Source organism: Bombina bombina, chromosome 6, assembly GCF_027579735.1.
Source record: "Bombina bombina isolate aBomBom1 chromosome 6, aBomBom1.pri, whole genome shotgun sequence".
Classification (NCBI taxonomy): Eukaryota; Metazoa; Chordata; class Amphibia; order Anura; family Bombinatoridae; genus Bombina; species Bombina bombina.
Window position 1 is genome coordinate 10225708 of NC_069504.1, and position 18087 is coordinate 10243794.

An 18087-nucleotide genomic window follows, 5' to 3' on the forward strand; every position below is an offset into this window, starting at 1 on the left:
GTTTATTGGGAATTTCTTAAAAGGTCCTTTTTTACACTTGTGTCCAATGGCAATACCATGTGGGTCGGTTGCTGCTCTTTTTTCCAGTGACAGGATACGTGATGGTTTCCCTGGTGCTCTGTGATGGGTTATTACTTTTAAAGTTGGTTTCTCCTGTTAAGTGTGGTCAGTCCACGGGTCATCATTACTTCTGGGATATTAACTCCTCCCCAACAGGAAGTGCAAGAGGATTCACCCAGCAGAGCTGCTATATAGCTCCTCCCCTCTACGTCACACCCAGTCATTCTCTTGCACCCAACTAATAGATAGGATGTGTGAGAGGACTGTGGTGATTATACTTAGTTTTATACCTTCAATCAAAAGTTTGTTATTTTATAACAGCACCGGAGTGTGTTGTTCCTTCTCTGGTAGAATTTGAAGAAGAATCTACCTGAGTTTTTTTGTATGATTTTAGCCGGCGTAGTTAAAATCATGTTGCTGTTCTCGGCCATCTGAGGAATGAGGTAAACTTCAGATCAGGGGGCAGCGGGCAGGTTAACCTGCAAAGAGGTATGTAGCAGCATATTATTTTCTGACAATGGAATTGACTGAGAAAATTCTGCCATACCGATATAATGTAAGCTCAGCCTTAAATGCAGTAGTAGCAACTGGTATCAGGCTGTCATGTATGTATATTTTACACTTCAGTATTCTGGGGAATGGCACTTCACTGGGATAATACTGTATGCATAGGACTTTAGCCTAATTTGCAGTGACTAGCAACAGGCTTTCTAATGACATTTCATTTATTTGATGTTAAACGTTTTTGCTGGCATGTTAAATCGTTTAATTTTCTGAGGTACTGGGTGAAAAAATGTTTTGGGCACTGTTTTTTTCCACTTGGCAGTCGTTTTATTTAATTTAAGACAGTTTACTGATCTCCCTCACTGTTGTGTGTGAGGGGGAGGGGCCTATTTTGGCGCTTTTGCTACGCATCAAAAAATTCAGTCAGAAGTCTCTTGTCTTCCATGCATGATCCGGTTCGTCTCTACAGAGCTCAGGGGTCTTCAAAACTTATTTTGAGGGAGGTAATCACTCACAGCAGAGCTGTGAGATTGTAGCTGACTGTGATAAAAAACGTTTATTTCTGTACTTTTTTTTTCTGCTATCAGGGTTAGTTATCCATTACTAATGGGGGCAATCCTTTGCTAAAATTGTGTTTTTACCGGAAAAGATTTGATGTTATGGTTTCTCAGTTTATTATTTCTCAACTGTCATAACTTTTTCTGTGCTTCTTAAAGGCACAGTACGTTTGCATATTATTTGTAAATTACTTTGAAAAGTATTCCAAGTTGCTAGTTTATTTGCTAGTGTGTTAAACATGTCTGATTCAGAGGAATATCTCTGTGCTATATGTGCTAAAGCCAAAGTGGAGCCCAATAGAAATTTGTGTACTAATTGCATTGATGCTACTTTAAATAAAAGTCAATCTGTACAAATTGAACATATTTCACCTAACAGCGAGGGGAGAGTTATGCGGACTAACTCGCCTCACGTGTCAGTACCTGCATCTCCCGCTCGGGAGGTGCGTGATATTGTGGCGCCGAGTACATCAGGGCGGCCATTACAAATCACATTACAGGATATGGCTAATGTTATGACTGAAGTTTTGGCTAAATTACCAGAACTAAGAGGTAAGCGTGATCACTCTGGGGTGAGAACAGAGTGCGCTGTTGATAATAGGGCCATGTCTGATACTGCGTCACAGTATGCTGAACATGAGGACGGAGAGCTTCAATCAGCAGGTGACGGTTCTGATCCCAATAGAATGGATTCAGACATTTCTAATTTTAAGTTTAAACTCGAAAACCTCTGTGTACTGTTAGGGGAGGTATTAGCAGCTCTAAATGATTGTAACACCGTTGCAATCCCAGAGAAATTATGTTGGCTGGATAGATACTATGCGGTACCGGCGAGTACTGACGTATTTCCTATACCTAAGAGGCTTACAGAGATAATTACTAAGGAGTGGGATAGGCCCGGTGTACCCTTTTCCCCCCCTCCTGTGTTTAGAAAAATGTTTCCAATAGACGCCACCACACAGGATTTATGGCAGACGGTCCCTAAGGTGGAGGGAGCGGTTTCTACTCTGGCTAAGCGTACCACTATCCCGGTGGCGGATAGCTGTGCCTTTTCAGATCCAATGGATTAAAAATTAGAGGGTTACCTTAAGAAAATGTTTGTTCAACAAGGTTTTATATTGCAACCCCTTGCATGTATTGCGTCTGTCACGGCCGCGGCCGCTTTTTGGTCCGAGTCCCTGGAAGAGACTCTTGACTCAATAACTATAGATGAGATTTCAAATAAGCTTAAGACACTTAAGCTAGCTAATTCATTTATTTCGGATGCCGTAGTACATTTAACTAAACTTACGGCTAAGAATTCCGGATTCGCCATTCAGGGTCTAATTTTCGTTCCTTTCGTAATTTCAAAGCAGGAGCAGCATCAACTTCCTCTGCACCAAAACAGGAAGGAGCTGTTGCTCGCTACAGACAAGGCTGGAGACCTAACCAGTCCTGGAACAAGGGCAAGCAGGCCAGGAAACCTGCTGCTGCCCCTAAGACAGCATGAATTGAGGGCCCCCGATCCGGGAACGGATCTAGTGGGGGGCAGACTTTCTCTCTTCGCCCAGGCTTGGGCAAGAGATGTCCAGGATCCCTGGGCGTTAGAGATCATATCTCAGGGATATCTTCTGGACTTCAAATCCTCTCCCCCAAAAGGGAGATTTCATCTGTCAAGGTTGTCAACAAACCAAATAAAGAAAGAGGCGTTTCTACGCTGTGTACAAGATCTTTTACTAATGGGAGTGATCCATCCGGTTCCGCGGTCGGAACAAGGACAAGGGTTTTACTCAAATCTGTTCGTGGTTCCCAAAAAAGATGGAACTTTCAGGCCAATCTTGGATTTAAAGATCCTAAACAAATTCCTAAGAGTTCCATCGTTCAAAATGGAAACTATTCGGACAATCTTACCCATGATCCAAAAGGGTCAATACATGACCACAGTGGATTTAAAGGATGCTTACCTTCACATACCGATTCACAAAGATCATTACCGGTATCTAAGGTTTGCCTTCCTAGACAGGCATTACCAGTTTGTAGCTCTTCCATTCGGATTGGCTACGGCTCCAAGAATCTTCACAAAGGTTCTGGGTGCTCTTCTGGCGGTACTAAGCTACCCGTCAGTAGCTCAATGCATGGAGGTGATCGGCTTAATGGTAGCGGCAATGGACATAGTTCCCTTTGCACGTCTACATCTCAGACCGCTGCAATTGTGCATGCTAAGTCAGTGGAATGGGGATTACTCAGACTTGTCCCCGACTCTGAATCTGGATCAAGAGACCAGAAATTCTCTTCTATGGTGGCTTTCTCGGCCACATCTGTCTAGGGGGATGCCATTCAGCAGGCCAGACTGGACAATTGTAACAACAGACGCCAGCCTTCTAGGTTGGGGCGCTGTCTGGAATTCTCTGAAGGCTCAGGGATCATGGACTCTTCTGGCTTGGCCCCAGTTAACTACTCGGGGGTTCATCAGATTTCAGTCGGACAACATCACGACTGTAGCTTACATCAACCATCAGGGAGGGACAAGAAGCTCCCTAGCAATGATGGAAGTATCAAAGATAATTCGCTGGGCAGAGTCTCACTCTTGCCACCTGTCAGCAATCCACATCCCGGGAGTGGAGAACTGGGAGGCGGATTTCCTAAGTCGTCAGACTTTTCATCCGGGGGAGTGGGAACTTCACCCGGAGGTTTTTGCCCAAATTCTTCGACGTTGGGGCAAACCAGAGAGAGATCTCATGGCGTCTCGACAGAACGCCAAGCTTCCTCGTTACGGGTCCAGATCCAGGGATCCGGGAGCGGTTCTGATAGATGCTTTGACAGCACCTTGGACCTTCGGGATGGCTTATGTGTTTCCACCCTTCCCGATGCTTCCTCGATTGATTGCCAGAATCAAACAGGAGAGAGCATCGGTGATTCTAATAGCGCCTGCATGGCCATGCAGGACTTGGTATGCAGATCTAGTGGACATGTCATCCTGTCCACCTTGGTCTCTGCCTCTGAGACAGGACCTTCTAATTCAGGGTCCTTTCAAACATCAAAATCTAATTTCTCTGAAGCTGACTGCTTGGAAATTGAACGCTTGATTTTATCAAAGCGTGGTTTTTCGGAGTCAGTTATTGATACCTTAATACAGGCTAGGAAGCCTGTTACCAGAAAGATTTACCATAAAATATGGCGTAAATACTTACATTGGTGCGAATCCAAGAGTTACTCATGGAGTAAAGTTAGGATTCCTAGGATATTGTCTTTTCTACAAGAAGGTTTAGAAAAGGGTTTATCTGCTAGTTCCTTAAAGGGACAGATCTCAGCTCTGTCCATTCTTTTACACAAGCGTCTGTCAGAAGTTCCAGACGTTCAGGCTTTTTGCCAGGCTTTGGCCAGGATTAAGCCTGTGTTTAAAACTGTTGCTCCACCATGGAGCTTAAATTTAGTTCTTAACGTTTTACAGGGTGTTCCGTTTGAACCCCTTCATTCCATTGATATCAAGCTGTTATCTTGGAAAGTTCTGTTTTTAATGGCTATTTCCTCGGCTCGTAGAGTCTCTGAGTTATCAGCCTTACATTGTGATTCTCCGTACCTGATTTTTCATTCAGATAAGGTAGTTCTGCGTACTAAACCTGGATTCTTACCTAAGGTTGTCACTAACAAGAATATCAATCAAGAGATTGTTGTACCATCATTGTGTCCGAATCCTTCTTCAAAGAAGGAACGACTTCTGCACAATCTAGATGTAGTCCGTGCCCTGAAATTTTATTTACAGGCAACTAAAGATTTTCGCCAAACTTCTTCCCTGTTTGTCGTTTATTCTGGACAGAGGAGAGGTCAAAAAGCTTCTGCTACCTCTCTCTCCTTTTGGCTTCGTAGCATAATACGTTTAGCCTATGAGACTGCTGGACAGCAACCTCCTGAAAGGATTACAGCTCATTCTACTAGAGCTGTGGCTTCCACTTGGGCCTTTAAGAACGAGGCCTCTGTTGAACAGATTTGCAAGGCTGCAACTTGGTCTTCTCTTCATACTTTTTCCAAATTTTACAAATTTGACACTTTTGCTTCTTCGGAGGCTGTTTTTGGGAGAAAGGTTCTTCAGGCAGTGGTTCCTTCCGTATAAAGAGCCTGCCTATCCCTCCCGTCATCCGTGTACTTTAGCTTTGGTATTGGTATCCCAGAAATAATGATGACCCGTGGACTGACCACACTTAACAGGAGAAAACAAAATTTATGCTTACCTGATAAATTCCTTTCTCCTGTAGTGTGGTCAGTCCACGGCCCGCCCTGTTTTTTATGGCAGGTCAGTTTTTTAAATTATACTCCAGTCACCACTGCACCCTTTGGCTTCTCCTTTCTCGTTGGTTCTCGGTCGAATGACTGGGTGTGACGTAGAGGGGAGGAGCTATATAGCAGATCTGCTGGGTGAATCCTCTTGCACTTCCTGTTGGGGAGGAGTTAATATCCCAGAAGTAATGATGACCCGTGGACTGACCACACTACAGGAGAAAGGAATTTATCAGGTAAGCATAAATTTTGTTTTTATCCTTCTGGTCACTTATCTCCCTCGATATGCCCCTTGTACCCTCAGTTTCCACGTCACCTGACCTTGGGTATTTTTGTTTCTTACAGATGCAGATGGAGGAGAAGGGTTATGCCCTGCGTCAGAGAGTTCCTGAACAAAAACTGTCTGTGAGCATTAAGGTAATGCTCTGCTGTTGCCCCCGATGCTACATAAGGACAGTCACCGCTCTCCCCTGCATGCACACTTTTATTGCCCTCCAGAACAGATACAGCTGTGTGCAGTATTATTAATCAGAAATAGAAAGATGGAAAACGGGTGCAATGTAGGAGTGTGTGTTGTCTTCCTTAGCAGGGAGACTTGATTTTGTTTTCCTTTTTTAAACTTATAAAAAATCGGAGTCGAGGAGAGATGGTAGATTATAACATCAGAAGGATTACAATGCAGCAGAGGTGGGATGGTGAGTGTATTAAGAGTGACTGAGGCAGTAGTTTTAATAAAGAAGAACCAGCAGAATCCAGTAGATATAGAAAACTACAGATGTGTGAATGTTAGTCTCCTGCTGTATGTGCCCTTGTTTAGGGAGAAGCTTAGTAGCCCCATAACATGATGTGTGTACTTCACCATTACACACAATCACGTGAGCGTTGTCACTTTCTGCTGTACATCATATGATGCCTGCTGGAATTTCTTTTTCTTTCCAGTGGCATGGAGAGTCCACTAATCCATTCTAATTACTAGTGGAAATTAAACTCCTGGCCACCAGGAGGAGGCAAAGAACACCCCAGCAAAACTGTTAAGTATCACTCCTACTTCCCATATTCCCCAGTCATTCTTTGCCTTTACATCCAGGAGGATGTGTGAAGATGGTGTCTGAAGAAAATCAAGTATATAATCTTTTATGCAAGCAAGGATTAGGGAAATGCTGTGTCCATGTGATCCTCTTTAGTAAGAGTAATGGTGGCTATTAGCTGTTGGAGGTCGGTCAGGTTATCCTTAATTAAACTCTAACAATTATGCTAACCCCTCTATAGAAAACCAGGGTTGGTTACTCTGTTTTTCTTGTATCTTCAGGTCCCTGTCAGTAATCAGATGAGGCTAACAAACCTGGATGTGCTGTGACTGCTCCACAGCAGAGGACCCTGGAGGGTAAGTCCTTTTCTTCTTAAAGACACTATGAGTCCATGGATCATCTTCATTACTGAGAGCTGTTAAATAGCTCCTCCCTTCCCGCCCACTCCAGTCATTCTCTTTGCCTACGTTAGTGATAGGAAGCAGGTAAAATGAGGTGTTAGTTTAGATTCTTCAATCAAGACTTTTTTGTTTTATGAGTAGTGCCAGAGAGTGCTACTTTGTTCTGGGATGTACCCTAGTCCATATCAGTCTCTACAGTAGAGCTTTGGTGGCTTTAGAGCTATGGGAACTGGTGGGACATAATTCTCACTGTGCCTCCCATTTTCAGCTGCTCCATATCCTTCAGCCTGAGATTATTACTGACTCAGCATTGCTTATCTCTCAGGCCAATGTGAGGGAGAGGACCTCTCAAGCTTGGGAACTGTCCTACTGCTAGGCAGTGTTAGAGGTAAGTGCTGCCTTTTTCTGGGATCTAAGGAGTCTGTGTTTGTTTCATTAGCACTACGTTACATAAGGGGTTAATGGTAACCTTACTTATGGGGGGACAGTTTCAGACTTTCAGAAAAGAAGTCTTACTTGGGCAGTGATTAGGTGCAGGCACTGGGGCTGGAGTTATGTTGCTAAGTTTATTTTCACTAAAATGGAGGGCTCTGGTGGTTTCACTTTAGTTTGTTCCCTGAGAGGGAAGCAGAGACTTGCAGCACGCCCACGAAGGGCGGGACTTCCTGTTATTTGGAGCCTCTGCTTTGTTGCACTATGTCCAAGCAGTTTTAGGTCTTCAGATGTGCTGTACTGTGGTTTATCTGGGCTAGAGCAGCATGTAGAACACTTTTCATGCGCTTTTAGCACAGATGCGGTCCTAGTTTGGTTTTTCTGGCAGGTTGTAGTAACGGATCGTTTCTACAAGGAATCCGGTAGCATTGGTTAAGGTAGGAGCACCTCAGCAGGTTGCTGTAGTGCAGAGGTTTAATTACTGCTTAAATTTTCTAACCGTTTTGTAATTACAGCAAAATTATCAGTTTGTCAAGAGAAAGAAAAAACGTTTAAATTTAAAGAGACAGTAACGTTTTTTTATTTAATTTTGTTATTCCCAGTATTTTTTCTGCTCAATACCAATATTTTATGTGAAAAAATGGACCAAGATGAGGTGCAAAATGTTACGTGTGCTTTATGTCTTGATGCAAATGTGGAACCACCAATCCTTTTCTGTCCTACATGTATTGAAAGGACTGGGAATTTTAGGGATAAAATATTTGCTGATCCAATCTCCTCTCAGACAGATGTTGTCCAAGAGTCCTCTGATGAGGGTCAATTTCTGCAGCAACTTTCTCCCCAAGTGTACCAAAAATATCGTCCTCACCAGCAGTGCCCTGCACGTCTACTGTAGTTCCTTCTGGAATTTCACTACAGGACATAGCTTCTCTTATGTCTACTACAATCTCTGATGCTCTGTCTGCCTTTCCAATGTTGCAGGGCCATCGCAAGAGAGAGTCCATTTTTGACATTAGCAAGGTTTCTGATGCTGTGGTTGCTATTTCAGAAGTCTCTTCTCACAGATCTGAGGAAGATGTTCCTGCTCTGGCATCTGAAGGAGAAATCTCAGATTCGGAGGAGGTGTTACATTTAACCGACTCAGAAGTGGTATCTTTCAGGTTTACGTCTCTTACTTAGAGAGGTTTTAATTACCCTAGATGATAGTGACTCCACAGTGATGGTTGTCCCCCCAAAGTCTAGCAAACTAGACAGATATCATGAAATACCTTCCTTTACAGATGTTTCTCCAACATAGGTGTGTCCGGTCCACGGCGTCATCCTTACTTGTGGGATATTCTCTTCCCCAACAGGAAATGGCAAAGAAACCAGCAAAGCTGGTCACATGATCCCTCCTAGGCTCCGCCTACCCCAGTCATTCTCTTTGCCGTTGCACAGGCAACATCTCCACGGAGATGGTTAAGAGTTTTTTGGGGTTTAAATGTAGTTTTTATTCTTCAATCAAGTGTTTGTTATTTTAAAATAGTGCTGGTATGTACTATTTACTCTGAAACAGAAAAGAGATGAAGATTTCTGTTTGTAAGAGGAAGATGATTTTAGCAAACGTTACTAAAATCGATTGCTGTTTCCACACAGGACTGTTGAGATGAAGTAACTTCAGTTGGGGGAAACAGTTGGCAGACTTTTCTGCTTGAGGTATGACTGGCCACATTTCTAACAAGACTATGTAATGCTGGAAGGCTGTCATTTCCCCTTATGGGGACCGGTAAGCCATTTTCTTAGATTAAGTAAAGAATAAAGGGCTTCATAAGGGCTTAAAAAACTGGTAGACATTTTTCTGGGCTAAAACGATTACTTTGCTAAGCATATTTTGCAGATTATAACTCTTAATAGTTATTATAATCTTGGGGATTGTTTAGAAAAACGGCAGGCACTGTACTGGACACCTTTTTCAGATGGGGGCCTTTTCTAGTTATAGGCAGAGCCTCATTTTCGCGCCACTAATGCGCAGTTGTTTTTGGAGAGCAAAGCATGCAGATGCATGTGTGAGGAGCTAAGAACCACTGAAAAAGCTTATAGAAGGCGTCATTTGGTATCGTATTCCCCTCTGGGCTTGGTTGGGTCTCAGCAAAGCAGATAGCTGGGACTGTATAGGGGTTAAATGTAAAAACGGCTCCGGTTCCGTTATTTTAAGGGTTAAAGCTTTCAAATTTGGTGTGCAATACTTTTAAGGCTTTAAGACACTGTGGTGAAATTTTGGTGAATTTTGAACAATTCCTTCATACTTTTTCACATATTCAGTAATAAAGTGTGTTCAGTTTGAAATTTAAAGTGACAGTAACGGTTTTATTTTAAAACGTTTTTTGTGCTTTGTTGACAAGTTTAAGCCTGTTTAACATGTCTGTACCATCAGATAAGCTATGTTCTATATGTATGAAAACCAAGGTTTCTCCCCATTTAAATTTATGTGATAATTGTGCCATAGTGTCCAAACAAAGTAGGGACAATGATGCCACAGATAATGATATTGCCCAAGATGATTCCTCAAATGAGGGGAGTAAGCATGATACTGCATCATCCCCTTCTGTGTCTACACCAGTGTTGCCCACACAAGAGGCCCCTAGTACATCTAGTGCGCCAATACTTATTACCATGCAACAATTAACGGCTGTAATGGATAATTCTATTGCAAACATTTTATCCAAAATGCCTACTTATCAGAGAAAGCGTGATTGCTCTGTTTTAAACATTGAAGAGCAAGAGGACGCTGATGATAACTGTTCTGACATACCCTCACACCAATCTGAAGGGGCCAGGAGGGAGGTTTTGTCTGAGGGAGAAATTTCAGATTCAGGAAAAATTTCTCAACAAGCTGAACCTGATGTTGTAACATTTAAATTTAAATTAGAATATCTCCGCGCACTGCTTAAGGAGGTATTATCTACTCTGGATGATTGTGACAATTTGGTCATTCCAGAGAAATTATGTAAGATGGACAAGTTCCTAGAGGTCCCGGTGCCCCCTGACGCCTTTCCTATACCCAAGCGGGTGGCGGACATAGTAAATAAGGAGTGGGAAAGGCCCGGCATACCTTTTGTTCCTCCCCCTATATTTAAGAAATTATTTCCTATAGTCGACCCCAGAAAGGACTTATGGCAGACAGTCCCCAAGGTCGAGGGGGCGGTTTCTACTCTAAACAAACGCACTACTATTCCTATCGAAGATAGTAGTGCTTTCAAAGATCCTATGGATAAAAAATTAGAGGGTTTGCTTAAAAAGATGTTTGTTCAGCAAGGTTACCTTCTACAACCAATTTCATGCATTGTTCCTGTCACTACGGCAGCGTGTTTCTGGTTCGAGGAACTAGAAAAGTCGCTCAATAAAGAATCTTCGTATGAGGAGGTTATGGACAGAGTTCAAGCACTTAAATTGGCTAACTCTTTTATTTTAGATGCCGCTTTGCAATTAGCTAGATTAGCGGCGAAAAATTCAGGGTTTGCTATCGTGGCGCGCAGAGCGCTTTGGCTAAAGTCTTGGTCAGCGGATGTGTCTTCCAAGACAAAATTGCTTAACATCCCTTTCAAAGGTAAAACACTGTTTGGACTTAATTTGAAAGAGATTATTTCAGACATCACCGGGGGAAAGGGCCACGCCCTCCCTCAGGATAGGTCTTTTAAGGCTAAAAATAAGCCTAATTTTCGTCCCTTTCGCAGAAACGGACCAGCCTCTAATTCTACATCCTCTAAGCAAGAGGGTAATACTTCACAACCCAAACCAGCCTGGAGACCGATGCAAGGCTGGAACAAGGGTAAGCAGGCCAAGAAGCCTGCCACTGCTACCAAAACAGCATGAAGGGATGGCCCCCGATCCGGGACCGGATCTGGTGGGGGGCAGACTTTCTCTCTTTGCTCAGGCTTGGGCAAGAGATGTTCAGGATCCTTGGGCACTAGAAATAGTTTCTCAAGGTTATCTCCTGGAATTCAAGAAACTACCCCCAAGGGGAAGGTTCCACAGGTCTCAATTATCTTCAAACCAAATAAAAAGACAGGCATTCTTACATTGTGTAGAAGACCTGTTAAAGATGGGAGTGATTCATCCAGTTCCAATAAGAGAACATGGGATGGGGTTTTATTCCAACCTGTTCATAGTTACCAAAAAAGAGGGAACATTCAGACCAATTTTAGATCTCAAGATCCTAAACAAATTTCTCAGGGTTCCATCGTTCAAAATGGAAACCATTCGAACGATCCTTCCCACCATCCAGGAAGGTCAATTTATGACCACGGTGGATTTAAAGGATGCGTACCTACATATTCCTATCCACAAGGAACATCATCAGTTCCTAAGGTTCGCTTTTCTGGACAAGCATTACCAGTTTGTGGCACTTCCATTCGGATTAGCCACTGCTCCGAGAATTTTCACAAAGGTACTAGGGTCCCTTCTAGCGGTTCTAAGACCAAGGGGCATTGCAGTAGTACCTTACTTGGACGACATCCTGATTCAAGCGTTGTCTCTGTCAAAAGCAAAGGCTCATACGGACATCGTCCTAGCCTTTCTCAGATCTCACGGATGGAAAGTGAACAAAGAAAAAAGTTCTCTGTCCCCGTCAACAAGAGTTCCCTTCTTGGGAACAATAATAGATTCCTTAGAAATGAGGATTTTTCTGACAGAGGTCAGAAAATCAAAAATTCTAAGCTCTTGTCAAGTACTTCATTCTGTTCTTCGTCCTTCCATAGCGCAGTGCATGGAAGTAATAGGATTGATGTTTGCAGCAATGGACATAGTTCCTTTTGCACGAATTCATCTAAGACCATTACAACTGTGCATGCTCAGACAGTGGAATGGGGATTATACAGACTTGTCTCCGACGATTCAAGTAGATCAAAAGACCAGAGATTCACTCCGTTGGTGGCTGATCCTGGACAATCTGTCACAGGGAATGAGCTTCCGCAGACCAGAGTGGGTCATTGTCACGACCGACGCCAGTCTGGTGGGCTGGGGCGCGGTCTGGGAACCCCTGAAAGCTCAGGGTCTATGGTCTCGGGAAGAATCTCTTCTCCCGATAAACATTCTGGAACTGAGAGCGATATTCAATGCTCTCAAAGCTTGGCCTCAACTAGCAAAGGCCAAATTCATAAGGTTTCAATCAGACAACATGACGACTGTTGCATATATCAACCATCAGGGGGGAACAAGGAGTTCCCTGGCGATGGAAGAAGTGACCAAAATAATTCAATGGGCGGAGGATCACTCCTGCCACTTGTCTGCAATCCACATCCCAGGAGTGGAAAATTGGGAAGCGGATTTTCTGAGTCGTCAGACATTTCATCCGGGGGAGTGGGAACTCCATCCGGAAATCTTTGCCCAAATAACTCAATTATGGGGCATTCCAGACATGGATCTGATGGCGTCTCGTCAGAACTTCAAGGTTCCTTGCTATGGGTCCAGATCCAGGGATCCCAAGGCGATTCTAGTAGATGCACTAGTAGCACATTGGACCTTCAACCTAGCTTATGTATTCCCACCGTTTCCTCTCATTCCCAGGCTGGTAGCCAGGATCAATCAGGAGAGGGCTTCGGTGATCTTGATAGCTCCTGCGTGGCCACGCAGGACTTGGTATGCAGACCTGGTGAATATGTCATCGGCTCCACCATGGAAGCTACCTTTGAGGCAGGACCTTCTTGTTCAAGGTCCATTCGAACATCCGAATCTGGTTTCCCTCAAACTGACGGCTTGGAGATTGAACGCTTGATTTTATCAAAGCGTGGGTTTTCAGATTCTGTAATAGATACTCTGATTCAGGCTAGAAAGCCTGTAACTAGGAAAATTTACCATAAAATATGGAAAAAATATATCTGTTGGTGTGAATCCAAAGGATTCCCATGGAACAAGATAAAAATTCCTAAGATTCTATCCTTTCTACAAGAAGGTTTGGAGAAAGGATTATCTGCAAGTTCTCTGAAGGGACAGATCTCTGCTTTATCTGTTTTACTTCACAAAAGACTGGCAGCTGTGCCAGATGTTCAAGCATTTGTTCAGGCTCTGGTTAGAATCAAGCCTGTTTACAGACCTTTGACTCCTCCCTGGAGTCTAAATCTAGTTCTTTCAGTTCTTCAAGGGGTTCCGTTTGAACCCTTACATTCCGTAGATATTAAGTTATTATCTTGGAAAGTTTTGTTTTTGGTTGCAATTTCTTCTGCTAGAAGAGTTTCAGAGTTATCTGCTCTGCAGTGTTCTCCGCCCTATCTGGTGTTCCATGCAGATAAGGTGGTTTTGCGTACTAAGCCTGGTTTTCTTCCGAAAGTTGTTTCCAACAAAAATATTAACCAGGAGATAGTTGTACCTTCTTTGTGTCCGAATCCAGTTTCAAAGAAGGAACGTTTGTTGCACAATTTGGACGTAGTCCGTGCTCTAAAATTCTATTTAGAGGCTACTAAAGATTTCAGACAAACATCTTCTTTGTTTGTTGTTTATTCTGGTAAAAGGAGAGGTCAAAAAGCAACTTCTACCTCTCTTTCTTTTTGGCTTAAAAGCATTATCCGATTGGCTTATGAGACTGCCGGACGGCAGCCTCCTGAAAGAATCACAGCTCACTCCACTAGGGCTGTGGCTTCCACATGGGCCTTCAAGAACGAGGCTTCTGTTGACCAGATATGTAAGGCAGCGACTTGGTCTTCTGTGCACACTTTTGCCAAATTTTACAAATTTGATACTTTTGCTTCTTCGGAGGCTATTTTTGGGAGAAAGGTTTTGCAAGCTGTGGTGCCTTCCGTTTAGGTAACCTGATTTGCTCCCTCCCTTCATCCGTGTCCTAAAGCTTTGGTATTGGTTCCCACAAGTAAGGATGACGCCGTGGACCGGACACACCTATGTTGGAGAAAACAGAATTTATGCTTACCTGATAAATTACTTTCTCCAACGGTGTGTCCGGTCCACGGCCCGCCCTGGTTTTTTTAATCAGGTCTGATGAATTATTTTCTCTAACTACAGTCACCACGGTATCATATGGTTTCTCCTATGCATATTTCCTCCTGTCCGTCGGTCGAATGACTGGGGTAGGCGGAGCCTAGGAGGGATCATGTGACCAGCTTTGCTGGGCTCTTTGCCATTTCCTGTTGGGGAAGAGAATATCCCACAAGTAAGGATGACGCCGTGGACCGGACACACCGTTGGAGAAAGTAATTTATCAGGTAAGCATAAATTCTGTTTTTTCCAGTTCCTAAGAAGGCCTCTGAAATTATTAATAGAGAATGGGAGATACCTGGTATTCCTTTCTCTCCTTCTCCTATTTTCAAGAAGATGTTTCCTATAGCTGACTCAGTTTTTAGAGGTTTGGCAAACTGTTCCTAAGGTAGAAGGAGCTGTTTCAACCTTGGCTAAGAGAACTACTATCCCTATAGAGCAGGGGTCACCTACCTTTCGGACCTCAGGGACCACTAAACTCACAATTTTGAATCCTGTGGACCACTAACATGATTTTTTTTTTTTAAAAAAAAGGTACAAACCTGTATAATGTGTGTGTGTGTGTGTGTGTGTGTATATATATGTATGTGTATAATGTGTGTGTATGTGTATAATGTGTGTGTGTGTGTATATATATGTATGTGTATATGTGTATGTGTGTGTGTATATATATATATATATATATATATATATATATATATATATATATATATATATATATATATATATATATATATACACTGTGTGTGTGTGTGTGTATATATATATATATATATATATATATATACACTGTGTGTGTGTGTGTGTATGTATATATATATATATATATATATATATATATATATATATATATATATACATACACTGTGTGTGTGTATATGTATATGTGTGTATGTATATATATATATATATATATATATATATATATATATATATATATATATATATATATATATATACATACATACATACATACATACATACATACATATACACACACACACACACACACACACACACACACACACACGAATAAGAATTATTTTTTGGAATTAACTAACTGAATGACAGAACTGAGAGAATACTTACAAATGACAGATGAAGGGTGAGTGACAACTTTTGAGCTGGAAACAGAGAGGCAGAAAGTGGGAAAAAAAGAAAGTTTAAAAAGACCACAAGACTTCCAAGTCACCTCCCCAGTTAGGAATTATTCAAAACTACTTACGATCATGGACAGACATTGGAGTCATAAATTAAGTTTATATCAGAAATCTCTCAATATCGATGTGAGGTAACTACAACTGATGTTACTGGCAATTACTATAATACTGGTGGGTTATGGCTGATCTGCTGGATGGCAATTACTGGAATTCATGTGGAATGGATTTGTGCGCGGGAAAATTAATTAATGAATGAAAAATAATTATTTAATTTAAAAAAAAAAAAGAAGATGGAGGGGAGGAAGACAAACAGTGATGTAAGTCCATCTGAAGGAATTAGGAAAACTACTACAAAGAGATAGGTAAAGGGAAGAAAATAAATGAAATATGAGAAAAATAATTTTTTTAGATTTTATTTTTTTATATACTTTAATTCTACTATTTCAAGCTAAGACTATACCAATCTCTGCCGGCTTCAGAATGGAATCATCTTCCTCTGAGCAGCGTGCCAGGTGGGAGGAGTTAAAAATACAATCTAGCTACACAAGTTCCGCAGTACTACGCAACATGCCTAGGGAGATTGTAATTTAACTCCTCCGTTGGTTTTCACTGATGTCCAGCCAGGCACTGTAGGGAGTTGCGGCACGACAGGGGTGACACCATCAGAGGAGATTAATTCCTGCTTGAAGGTGTCAAGGACCACCAACATCTTCTCGTGGACCACTGGTTGGCGACCACTGCTATAGAGGATAGCTGTGCTTTTATAGATCCGATGGACAAAAAATTATAGGGTCTACTTAAGAAAATTTATGTTCACCTGGGTATGCAGTGGCAACCGGCAGTCTGTATAACTACCATCACGAGTGCGGCAGCCTACTGGTTTGATGCTCTGGCTGATGCCCTCAGACGAGAAACTCCCTTGGACGAGATCCAGGACAGGATAAAGGCTCTTAAGCTAGCTAATGCCTTTATCTCGGATGCCACCCTTCAAGTTATTAAGTTGGGGGCCAAAATATCAAGCTTCTCTTTCTTTGCTCGCAGGGCCTTATGGCTGAAACCTTGGTCTGCGGACGTTTCATCTAAGTCAAAGCTTCTAGCTGTCCCTTACAAGGGGAAGACCCTGTTTGGTCCTGAGCTGAATTATTTCTGACATTACGGGAGGTAAGGGTCACCTCCCTCAGGACAAAAAGATTAGGCAGAAAGGAAGACAAAGTAATTTTTGTTCCTTTCGCAACTTCAAGGGATTCTCTTCCTCTTCTCCCTCAACTAAGCAGGAACATGCTAAATCTAATTGGAGACCCGCCCAATCTTGGAATAAGGGTAAGCAATCCAAGAAGGCGGCCAATGACTCCAAGACAGCATGAAGGTTTTGCCCCCGATCCGGGACAAATGGATCTGGTAGGGGGCAGACTTTCTTTTTTCGCTCAAGCCTGGGTTCAGGATCCCTGGGCTATAGAAATAGTGTCTCAGGGATACAAGCTGGAGTTCAAATTTTGTCCTCCCAGGGGCAGGTTTCTAATTTCAAGGTTATCTGCAGACACATTGTTTAGAAGACCTCTTAGCTCTGGGAGTGATCGTTCCTTTCTACCTCAAGATCGAGGTATGGGATTCTATTCCAATCTTTTTGTGGTTCCCAAGAAGGAAGGAATCTTCAGACCAATTCTAGACCTCAAGAGACTAAACAAGTTTCTCAGAGTGCCATCCTTCAGGATGGAAACTATTTGTTCCATCCTTCCCTTGATCCAGGAGGGTCAGTTTATGACAACAGTAGATTTAAAGGACGTGTACCTGCATGTTCCCATTCACAGGGATCATCACAGGTTTTTAAGTTTTGCCTTTCTAGACAAGCATTTCCAGTTTGTGGCTCTTCCTTTCGGTCTTGCCACGGCTCCCAGAATCTTCACAAAGGTTCTGGGGTCTCTTCTTGCTGTGCTTCGTTCAAGAGGCATTGCGGTGGCGCCGTATCTGGACGATATCCTAGTTCAGACGCCGTCCTTTCAGCTAGCAAAATCACACACGGACCTGGTAGTGGCTTTACTAAGGTCACACGGGTGGAAGGTGAATCTAGAAAAGAGCTCTTTAGTTCCTCATACAAGAGTGACCTTTCTAGGGAGCATCATAGACTCTATGAAGATTTTTCTGACAGAAGTCAGGAAATTAAAGATTTATACTTGTCGAGCTCGGCAATCTTCTTCTCGTCCTTCTGTGGCCCAGTTCATGGAGTTAATAGGTCTGATGGTAGTGGCAATGGACATCGTCCTGTTTGCTCGCTTTCATCTCAGAGCTCTGCAGTTGGACATGCTCAAACAATGGAACAGAGCTTATTTGGACTTGTCCCCTCGACTTCTATTGGCACAGGAGACAAGGGAGTTTCTTCTTTGGTGGTTGTCTCTAGATCATCTCTCCCAGGGAACATGTTTTCGCAGACATCCTGGGAGATTGTGAAAACAGATGCCAGCCTTCAGGGGTGGGGAGCAGTTTGGGGCTCCCTAAGGGCTCAGGGGATATGGTCTCAGAGTCTCTCTTGCCCATAAACATTTTGGAACTGAGAGCGATCTACAATGCTCTCCTGACCTGGCCTCAGCTAGCTTCGGTTCAGTTTATCAGGTTCCAGACGGACAACATAACGTCAGTGGCCTACATCAATCATCAGGGAGGAACAAGGAGTTCCTTGGCGATGACAGAGGTTTTCAAAATAATTCAGTGGGCGGAGGCCCATTCTTGTTGT

At 42.8% G+C, this 18087-nt stretch overlaps 1 protein-coding gene across 2 annotated transcripts in view; it reads left to right on the plus strand.

The window, feature by feature from the left end:
• The window catches only part of NCAPH2 (non-SMC condensin II complex subunit H2), a 382774-nt gene that overhangs the window by 110000 nt on the left and 254687 nt on the right, over positions 1-18087 (plus strand). For both annotated transcript variants that reach the window (XM_053716310.1, XM_053716311.1), the window contains exon 11: positions 5721-5792. In XM_053716310.1, the coding sequence (XP_053572285.1) occupies positions 5721-5792 (72 nt within the window). The remainder of the gene's footprint in view (positions 1-5720; positions 5793-18087) is intronic.